General features: G+C 46.8%; 2 protein-coding genes and 1 pseudogene across 7 annotated transcripts in view; 2 read left to right on the forward strand and 1 right to left on the reverse strand.

Moving 5' to 3' along the window:
• Positions 1–7,651, forward strand: part of TRAF3IP3 (TRAF3 interacting protein 3) — a 23,510-nt gene extending 15,859 nt beyond the window's left edge. Inside the window, exons 9-16 of one of the 6 annotated variants that reach the window (XM_089909212.1) lie at positions 71–211; positions 334–471; positions 2,427–2,562; positions 3,095–3,157; positions 4,648–4,707; positions 5,801–5,927; positions 6,627–6,801; positions 7,404–7,651. In XM_089909212.1, the coding sequence (XP_089765338.1) occupies positions 71–211; positions 334–471; positions 2,427–2,562; positions 3,095–3,157; positions 4,648–4,707; positions 5,801–5,927; positions 6,627–6,801; positions 7,404–7,475 (912 nt within the window). In that variant the 3' untranslated portion in view covers positions 7,476–7,651. Of the gene's footprint in view, positions 1–70; positions 212–333; positions 472–2,426; positions 2,563–3,094; positions 4,986–5,030; positions 5,518–5,800; positions 5,928–6,626; positions 6,802–7,403 lie in introns of those variants that run through there. The other 5 variants (XM_089909220.1, XM_089909222.1, XM_089909229.1 and 2 more) reach the window with 5 other exon arrangements.
• Positions 1–9,757, reverse strand: part of C1H1orf74 (chromosome 1 C1orf74 homolog) — a 47,573-nt gene extending 37,816 nt beyond the window's left edge. The window contains exons 1-2 of the mRNA XM_022593495.3: positions 9,376–9,757; positions 1–8,751 (exon numbers count right to left, since the gene is read on the reverse strand). The exon at positions 1–8,751 is cut by the window's left edge and continues 37,816 nt beyond it. Of these exons, the coding sequence (XP_022449203.1) occupies positions 7,865–8,656 (792 nt within the window). The 5' untranslated portion in view covers positions 8,657–8,751; positions 9,376–9,757 and the 3' untranslated portion in view covers positions 1–7,864. The remainder of the gene's footprint in view (positions 8,752–9,375) is intronic.
• LOC149750491 (uncharacterized) lies at positions 8,675–10,315 on the forward strand (annotated as a pseudogene).
• Positions 10,316–10,452: the final 137 nt, after the last annotated feature.

Below are 10,452 nucleotides of genomic sequence, written 5' to 3' on the forward strand. Positions count from 1 at the left end.
CTGTATCCCTGCTCAGGCTTTAGCACACAGTAGCTCAATGTGTATTTGTTGAATTGCCTCAAATTTACAGAAGTACACTCCTTGGGGAATGAATAAGGTGCTATTAGAGATGGAAGACCAGAAAAACAGCTATGAGCAGAAGGCCAAGGAGTCACTGCAGAAAGTGCTGGAGGAGAAAATGAGTGCAGAACAGCAACTGCAGAGCACACAGGTGTGGGGATGCTCCATAATCCTTGGGGCTGGGAACCCTGGGGCAGTCTGGGTGGCAAGGGAGCCAGCTGCACGACCTCCTGGAACCCCCAAGGCACCACCCTCTCCTCTGATCTCCCTCAGCGGTCCCTGGCTCTGGCCGAGCAGAAGTGTGAAGAGTGGAAGAGCCAGTACGAGGCTCTGAAGGAGGACTGGAGGACCCTGGGGACCCAGCACAGGGAGCTGGAGAGCCAGCTCCACGTGCTTCAGTCCAAACTGCAGGTACCAGGCCCTGGGAGTAGGGAGGTGGGGAGGGAAGGCAGGGTTTAGGGGAGGGAGGTGTTGACAGCCGTGAAGAGAGAAGCTGCTGCTGGGCAGGGGGACCCAAAGCTAATTTTGAGTTTAGCAAGGATGTCTGCACTGCTCATGCAAATGACCTAAGTGTTCATTGAAATGACATCATCCGAATGCAAAGGGCTGGGCTGGAATAGTCATCAGCCTACTGTCATGCCCCAACCCACTCTCTGCACCCCATCCCAGCAGGGCATCCAGTTCAGAAATGCCCGCTACTGGGGCAGAATAAATGTCACCAGTTTACTTACAGTTTGAGTATCAACTAACACATCTTGCCAATGTGTTTTTTAAGCCATTACAGTAGACCCTTGGCATTCTCAAGGGTTCCATCATTTCCAATCCGTGTTTACCGTGGAGAAGTTAACTAACCTCCTACGCCTCAGTTTCCACACCGGTAAAATGAGGATAATAACGGTACCTCTATCATAGGCTCCTTGTGAGGATTAGGTGAGGAAGTCCATGCAAAGCACTTAGCACAATGCCTCGCCCATGTAAGCTCTCCACAGATACTAGCTATTGTTTTTCGCAGATTTTACTTACTTGGTTTGGAATTTTGAGGACCCACCTCAAAAGTGTCTCTTTATACTTTTACTGAAGCTGGGATCTGAGAATCCTAGTGTGTGCCAGTTCTAGAAATAAGATCAGTGAAGTGTGAAAGTTGTTTTTGTTTGATTTGTTATGTTTTTTAACAACCTAAACCTTAATGTGTGGCTCTAAGGTGAGCAGGGAGAAAGGGGAACATTTCGAGTGATTGTAAAGAATTTGTTGGGGGGATGGTGGTCCAGATATCAATGTGTTTTAGTTTTATGTACAATATCCTATTAGCAATGAAGAAGAGTGCAACTCTAGTTCAAAGTCATTAAAAAGACATTTGTAATTCCCTTATTACCTCGAGCAGTTTGTACTCATAGACATCATATTTGTTTATGAAGAATTAATGTTCCAAATGTAGAAAAAGGAAGAACCGATCAGACAGAGGAATGGGGGTTAAAAACATCTAAGGTTGGGCTTCCCTGGTGGCGCAGTGGTTGAGAGTCCGCCTGCCGATGCAGGGGACACAGGTTCATGCCCCGGTCCGCGAAGACCCCACATGCCGCGGAGCGGCTAGGCCCGTGAGCCATGGCCGCTGAGCCTGCGCGTCCGGAGCCTGTGCTCCGCAACAGGAGAGGCCCGCGTACCGCAAAGAAGATCTATCTATAGATTTCCTTTCAAATCTATTAAAAAACAGAAACCTTAGAATTTGCTTCTCGCTATTTTTGCTTCTCACTTTTTATATTCTTATGTACAAATTATTCTTATATTGTTCTTTAATTTTTTATTTTAAAAGGCAAAGAATTTCTCAAAGGACGTTAAAATTCTTTTTTTAAAAAAAAAAAAAGCCCATTTGATAAGAAACAGCAAGTGAGTCGTCTTATCACAGGAGGGAACCTCGCTGGGCCCTGCACCGCAGCCACATCTCACCCACGGTTCTCTTCCTCGAATCACCTACAAGGGAACTCTCCTGAAGGCCCGTTTCTTTTTAACCTTAATCCGTTGTGAAAAATGATCCTACCCGCCTCCTCCCCCCACCCCGGATAGCGTGACAATGAGAAGTAAAGACAAAGTGAAGACATCTAGAAAAGTGATGATTCAGTATTCCTTAATTTGGGCATTTACCCAAATGTATCCCTTGTGAACATCAAAAATCTAATGCACTGTTTGCTGTAAGCGTGAGGAATAGAGCAAAGCAAAGAATTTAAAAACTTTTCCTATTTTTCCATTTCCCTAAGGCTCTTTGCAGCTCTAAAATTCCACAGTTTTCTAGTTTTCCTCTTCCTTGGGATCTGCCCCCACCTCCACCCTAGCACTGACCTGCTTGTGTCCACCCCTCCTCCCCCTTCCAGGGAGCAGACAGTAGAGACTTACAGATGAACCAGGCCCTAAGGCTTCTGGAGAATGAGCGCCAGGAGCTGCAGACCAAGACTGAACGCCTGCAGCGGGACAGAGACCTGTGCAGCTCGGATACCCAGCACCTACAAGGTACCCTTCTCCTTGGAGGCCTCTGGCTGAAGGAGCCCAGAGAAAGGAAGCTGGGTGGAAAGGCTTCAGTCTTTCGCTTGTTCATTTGGTTGACTTGGCAATTTCATTTGACTTTGAGAAAAAGTCAAGGCTGTTTTAATCATCCAAGACTGAAAGGATCCAGCCCATCCCTCTAAGCCAGAACACAGCAGTCACGTGTCAAGGGTGCATTCCTAATTTAAACGGAAAGGTCAGTTGAAACACCAGGCATAGTGAAGGTTTCCCAGTCACAGCCTCTGTCAGCTGAGAGAGGACCAAATTATGTGCACATATAACCCTTAATTCAGCCCACTGTTGATGCAGATGAAATCCCAGGTAGTCGGGTTCTGGTTCACCTCTTCCAAACTGGGACAAGCAGAAGAAAGAGCAACTTCCACTTGACACTTGTCAGATGCCGTGGGCAAGACAGCATCTGTTACTGATTTCCAGCCTCAGGGGTGAGCTCATTAAGTCTTAGGTTCGTCTATTTTGGTTTGCATTATTTCATTTTCAGATCAACTAAAGAGGTCAGAGGAGGAGAAACTTGCCCTGGTGACCAAAGTACAGCAGTTGCAGAGTAAGTCCCTTTTCCAGATTCTGAAAGTAGCACAGGTGGCTTTTTGGTGTTCTTGGGGCTCCTGCCCCACGAAAGGCACCCAAAGGAGGGATGGGGAGCCTGGTCCTTGGCATATCCTCTACCTCTGCATTTTCAGACCCTCTTCTTCTGCAGTGAGGCCATTTACAGCTCTTCACAAGTTCCACATTAGCCTCTGGGTTTTTTTGTTTCTACTTTTCTCCGCCATGTTCTCTGACAACCACCTGCATTTCCCCCAGAACTGCAGATTTCAAAACGTGTTGAGTTTTCTAAGGTAGTTCTTATTTTATATAGTCTAATTTATTATGTACATATGTCACACAGACCTGTCACTAGGAATGGTTCAGAAAATAAGCTCACACTACATATGCCTCAGTCCACTTCAAAATTACGTGTTGAGGCCAAAGAAGAAAAGGGACGTCTCAGAAGAAAAGCAGGCAATTTCTGAAAAGCTGGAGAACCTGATTCAATTAATAGCTCACACCTTAACCTCTGACACCCTGACAGAGAAGTTTCATGCAAACAGCAATGAATATGAAAACAGCAAGGCAGCCACAGGGCTAAGGGGAAAAGAACACCAGCAGAAGCCGGGCTCCTACACAGCGGGAGCTGAATGGGCAAGTCACTTCAAAATCATGCCTTTATTTATTCAATACATATTTATTGAGCCCCTGCCAAGTGCCAGGCACCCTAGATACTCACTGGGGATACAGTAATGAACAGAGCTGGCACGGTCTCTTCCCTAACAAAGCTTACATTCTAAGGAAACACTACAGTGGACTACGGAGCTTCTGTGAACAAATATGTGTCAGGTATTAATAACGGCTACAGAGAAAAAATAAAGCAGGTTAAAGAGAAAATAGTTGCTATTTTACACAGGGTCATCTGGGGAAGTCTTTCTTCTAGGGTAACATTTAAGCAAAGACTTAAATGTTCATGGTAGGAAAAGACATAAGGATGGTGTGTTCAAAACACAGCACCACAAACTGGGTGACTTAAAGAACAGACATTTACATTCTCATAGTGCTAGAGGCTGGAAGTCCAAAATCAAGGTGTCAGGCGGGGTTGGTTCCTTCTGAGGGCTCTGGGGGAAGGATCTGTTCTAGACCGCTTTCCTTGTTTTGGAGATGGCTGTCTTGTCCATCTCTTCACACGTCTTCCATCCATCCACGTCTGTGTCCAAATTTCCCCTTCTTATAAGGACGTCAGTCATATTAGGTTAGGGCCCATTCTAATGTCCTATTTTTAACTTGATTACCTCTGCAAAGAACCTATCTCCAAATAGGGTCACATTTCTGAAGTCCTGGGGGTTAGGGCTTTGACATATGAATTTGTGGGGGGCAGGTGGGGGAGACACAATTCAACCAACTACAGATGGGAACACAATCATTAAGGTTCTAAGCAAAGTTCTGAAAAGATACTCTTCGCAGTAAATATGCTAGCACAGAAAAGTTCCTTGTGTTTTCCAACAGGTCTGCTTCAGAATCAATCCTTACAGCTTCAAGAACAGGAGAAACTCTTAACAAAGAAAGGTCAGCAAATTTATTTCCACAAATTCTAAGATATTGCCCTTTCCCTGTCCGCCTAGAGACAGAGGGATGGACTACATGACCTCTTGGAGTCCCACCCAGTTCTGGGAGTCTATTAGGTCAGGGAGCTAGAGGGCCATTTTAAGGACTCATCACTGGCTCTGAGAATAGTTTAGTTAGCCTCCTATCCTGAGAGGTATATAAACTGTGAAAAGGATTCCTACTCCCTCTGAAAACATATGTCTGCATTGAATATTTCAATAAATTGATTTTGAGCTCAGGATTTTATGTTAATTTTTACCCTTAACTTTCCAAACCACATCCAGCTCCCCAAGTAGAAACCACGTCACATGGAACGGTCACCTTACTCTCAGCCCTCAAGTCTGCTGCCTTAGCTTCCTGAGAAGAATTCATCATACATCTGGAGGGGCAAAAGCTCCTCATTTATCCACTGCACATGGCCCTCTGTTTTGTCATCACAATCACTGGGTAGAATATAAAGAAGGAATTATTATGCCCACATAGGATGGATAAGAAAATGAAGGTAAATGAAGGTCTGTGGTCATACAAATTAAGGACACAGCTATGACCACAATCCAGAATTTCTGACTCCCAGGCCAGGGCTCTCTTCACCAAGATGCAGACTGCCAGGTGGCTGAAAAACCATCTTTAACTACATGAAGATGAGTTATATGACTGCCATTCTCATCTCATCATTTTGAAACAAGGACAGAAGGAAAATGGAGTTATACTGAAGCATCCAGCAAACCTCCCAGTCTAAAAGATGTGACATGCAACCAAAGAAACTAAATTAATAAGTATTTTCTAAAAGTATCTGGCTTTAGACAGGACTAGAGATACAGAGAAAAGTAAAATGCCAACCTTGCCCTCAAGGGGCTCAAATTCCCACTCTCTGTCCAGTCTGGGCAGGATCCCAATGGATGTTCTTTAAAAGTCAGAGAATTGCAATCCACACGGTCTGGCCAGGGACAGGCCCTTCCTTATTCCCTCCCGCTTAGGGCTTCTCTCAGTGTGTAGGGACCATTCCTCAGAGGTATGGGCCTCACTTTCAATGCGAATCTGGCTGATTTTTTAGATCAGGCTTTGCCTGCGTGGAGTCCAAAGCCCTCCCATAACGAAGTGGTCCAGGGAAGGAGAAGGACTGGGATTTCAGAGACCAGCTCCAAAGGAAAACTTTGCAGCTCCTGGCCAAGGAAAAGGAGGTGAGATGGTGACCTCCGATAGTAAGGGGCTCATCCTACAGTGACAGGGAAACTGCTGGGAGGCAGCCAGACAACAGGCATTTCTGAGCTTAAGTTGTGATTGGGTGCCTGCAGGTATTCATTTAGGCCTGAATAAAACATCTTTGCTTTCGGGTTAACTTGTCAATCTTTTCTCTTGTTTATACCAACCCTTATTCAAGGTTTTACTAAAGAGTTACTTTTCAGAAAGTCAACCTAAACTCAAACACATTTAACAAACACATTAACTCCTCAAACTTTGTCCTACATTGAGTATCTTAAAACTTTATACAGTGTCTTTTAAATAACAAAACTCTTCCTATCTGCATACTCACAGAAATACGTAGCTCCTGAAGTGTTCACACGCAACTAGTTCCCAGCAAAGAGACTTGCACTAAGATCTCTTCCAGGTTGTGTGTGCTATAGGAACTTCATTTTTGTGTGTCTCCATTTACAAAGCACTGGCACATACAACTGTCACACATGTGTAATATATAATAATATGCATTATAATCAATCATTTAAATGAACACATTACAAACAAACTAGGTGAGACAGTCAGAAGGCAAACTGAAAGCTCAGAGAAAAGCTGGGAAGGGAGGATGGAGGTAAAAATTCCAAACGAATGACAGGGCAACTTACACAGGGCCCTCTCCCCTACCTGGGCTCTGTCCCTGACAGAACTGTCTTGATGACCTTGGTGGTGTTCTCCCGCAACGCCCCCCCCACCGCCCCCACACAGTGCAAAGAACTGCATTCAGAATTAGACAGCCTCAGTGATGAGTATCTCTCCTGCCTGCGTAAGCTGCAGCATTGTCAAGAAGAGCTGAACCAGAGCCAGCAGCTGCCTCCCAGAGTAAGCGGGTCTATCCTCCCGTACAGCCCTAGGTGATCGTGGGACGATTCCTCCTTTAGCCAAATCTTGCCCATAAAATTGTTCAGCCCCTGCCAACATCTGACCAGCCGGCCCCGTTCAACTTGGTTTATACTGTACTGAGAGTATAGCAACCATGTAAAGAAACACTGGCTCATGCCTCCAAGCCTAATTTTCATGGAAAGCCTGAGCCTGAAGGGAAAAACTTACTACTAGCTGAAGTATGAAACGGTGTTCTTTTAGTCTATTATGAGCATAGTGGCAAGGACAGAGTGACGAGAAAAGGAATATAAACAGAATATAATTTTGCTGAGTTATTTTCCACTTTTGATTATTCATATCAGTATTTAAGTACCTGGCCCCCGCTGGCTGTGGTTCGCTGGGCCAGTGACCACTGGAAAGTGGTTTTATCCCGAGGGAGGTGGCAAAGTGAGAGAGACAGAGATATAAAAAGCTTTTTCTCCTCCAACAACCCAAGGTTTTCCACTGGGCTAGAATGGGAAGAAGGAAGATTATTTTTGCCTGCATCTTCTCTGACCAACCCATGGCCTCTTTCTCTTCTCTCCCCCTCCCTCCTCACAAAGGCAATGTGGCCGATGGCTTCTGATGCTGACGGCACTGACTGCTATAGCAGTGGCAGTGTTCCTGGCCAATAAGGACAGCCTGAAGCTCTGAATAACTGGTGACAGCTGCCTTGGGTGATAATCAGAAGCAAGAAATTCAGTAAAAAACTCAGGTCTGGGTACTTTAATGTGTGGGGTTTTCCAACTCAACTGAGATTTCTGACTCTCATTTTTTTAACCTGCTGTAAAAATAAACAAACTTCACCTGATGGCCTCTGTTCCAAAGAACTCTGTTTATTCCTGAAGCATCCTGGTCTACTCTCCCTAGTCCAGTTCAGCATAAAAATGGCAAATTTATTACAGCATTCTTCCCTAGGTCCCCGAGATGCTTGGAATTGGCACTTGAGATGATTCCTATGTGCCATCTCTGACCTAGAGCTGATCATTTACCGAGCTCCTTCTACACAGGAAAAGAGTTAAAGTCAGAGGGCCACAGCCGGCAGTGTGACTATCTCAGAGGAGATGCTGAGGTCAGTGAAGTCATTCTGAGTCCTACATCGAGTTCTAAGGGCCTTCTCCCAAGTGTTTAGAATGTTCCTCAAGGATGGGAACAAGCTCTCTGGGACACTAAAGGAATAGAGCAAGACTGGCGGTTGACCACGTAGCCACGAGATCCGGGCGGTGAACACCCGTAGTGGAGTCTGGGCTAAGCAGTTGTCATCTCCCTGGTTCATGTGAAAAGTATAGGGGACAGGATAGCCCAGGAGGATCCCAAACACAGTACAGAGATTCCAGTCTGAGGAACGGAGCCTGCTGCAGGAGACTGCCAGGGATTGGTTCCTCCGTGGCCCCTGCAAATGTGTGATGATCTCAGCCACGAGGGCCTTTAAGTCCTGAAGCTGGTCCAGGGAGCAGATGGAAGGGTGAAGTTGAGAGCTGGAAACATCCACAAAGACTATGGTACCAAGCAGCACCTGCTCCAAGTGCCGACACACATGCTCCGGAAGGACAATCAGGCTGTTTTCTCCAATCTCAAGGATGTGAAGTCCCTGGGTCGGGAAGCCCAGGCCCTGCAGCTCCTCCAGATAGCTCTGGAGCTCTGCTGCCCCTGCACAGTTGCAATCATACAGCAGAGCTGGCTTCAGTCCCCTGGCCACAGCCAGCACCTCTCCGGCTAGATGAAGGCAGACAGCTCGGGGTGGGCCTCGTCTCTTTCCCATGCCCAGGGTCTGCTGAGCAGCTGCCACCAGCAGCTGAGGACTTGGTGCTGACATGGGATCTGGCAGCAACAGTAAGCATGGCCTCCTCAACTAGTCACATTTCCCTCCCCTGGGCTGCATCTCTGAGCTCCAGACACTTGGAGAAGGGCCTAAAATCAAAGCAGTAGCAGTGGATTATTAACACCAGCTAGTGACATACCAGGAAACCTGCCAACAACTTTCCCTTAAGTCTTACAGCATCTTCCAGAGGCCATTTTCCCCTCCCTCTGCCTTGGAATGCTAACCCAGCCCGGACAAGATGGGGTCAACAATGCTATCTGATTTTTTTGGTTGACTTGGCCTCCATTAGTCCCAAATTCATGTGTCTTTCTAGCCTACGCCTAGATTTATATTTTCTCTGGCTGAATTTTACCTGTTGTAATTTATTTTCTCTGATTCAAACGTTAAGGAGTTTGGGGCAGAAAGGAAGCAGGGGAGTTTTTGGCAAAATTCTGAGCATTTCACCTAAAACTGCCCTCTGAGATGGAGTTCTAGGTTCCAAATGCACTCTTTTCACTGCCAGCTCCCCCTTCGCTTCCCGCCAATAGTTGTAAGAATAGCAATCTGATTAAACTAATATACACTAGAATGTGGACTACCAACCATCTCACCCTGAGACAGAAAAGTAAATAAAGGAAATCGGGTAGAATTGCAAGAGGGTTGTACTTTAACTTCTGCTGGTCCCGCCTTCCCCTACTAGTGGATATCCACGGACCCTCGGACGATGGGCTCACCTCAACCCCTACACCGTCTCCTGAGCATCGTATCGTAATTTGTTAAATGAGGCAGAGGTCTCTCTCACACATACATACGTTCTTCTACTTCCGCTGCACGTTCAGGCTCAGGAACTCCTGCCAGTTTCCTGCCCGCTGCCAAGAAAGCCGCTAGGCGCCCGCCCTCTGCCACAAAACTGTAAATCCCACCCGCGTGGTCAGGTCCTTTACTGCCGGCGGGGCCAGGGTGGGCGAAGTCGATCTATTGCGCATGCCCAACACGTCCCCCGCCCCACTGCCTTCCTTGACGTCACCCAGTCCGCTCGCGCGCCTCGCGTTAGAACTACCCGCAGAGCAGCCCGGCTGAGTGCCGGAAGTCTGGGCGCCTGCGGCCCGGCCCCTTCCGGCCCCTTTCCATTTCTACGCAGATGTGGGCCCCACCCGTCTGCGTAGGAATGGAAAGAGGCGGGAGTGGAAGAAAAGAGGCGGGCGAAGCTAGTAGCCCGCCGCCGCCCTCCCTCGGCTCCGCCGCTTGCCCTCCTTCTGTGTTGTTAAGTCCGGTGTCCCGTTTGACCCGGAAGGCGGAAGCAGGGCACTCGACGCAAAAGCACGCTTTGATTTGTCTCTGGAGAAATGTACTTTCCCCTCCAAACGAAACTTATCTCAAGACAAGCGACGTGTTTTGCACAATATCCTCACCTGTGGGTGCTGGAAAGTTTTTTGTTTTTTACTTTGACCTACTTAAATCCTGAGAGGCTGAATTCCGAGAAGTGGGTGGACAGGTGTCCTGGCCAAAGTTTGTCATCTCTAAGCAGGGTGTGAAGTGCATGAGTATTCACTCCGAACAAATGTGTGCTAGGTATGCTTCTGGGCGCTGGAAGTATTACAGCGTAGAAAACAGACAAAAACCCCACCTTCTTGGAGCTCAAATTGAGGAATTCAGTTTGCTGACTTCACGTGAGAAACGAGAGGCAGAGGTGCAGAAGCTTTTCAGGTCATTAGGAAGAAAAAGTTATTTCACTGAAAGGTTAACTACCAGTGATATGACCCATACCACGAAGGGAAAGAATTTCTTGAGAAAATTCGTATCTGAAGAAA

The sequence above is a fragment of the Delphinapterus leucas genome, chromosome 1 (assembly GCF_059928025.1).
Source record: "Delphinapterus leucas isolate spDelLeu-1000000601 "Yukka" chromosome 1, BTC_Dleu_Yukka2, whole genome shotgun sequence".
Lineage (NCBI taxonomy): Eukaryota > Metazoa > Chordata > Mammalia > Artiodactyla > Monodontidae > Delphinapterus > Delphinapterus leucas.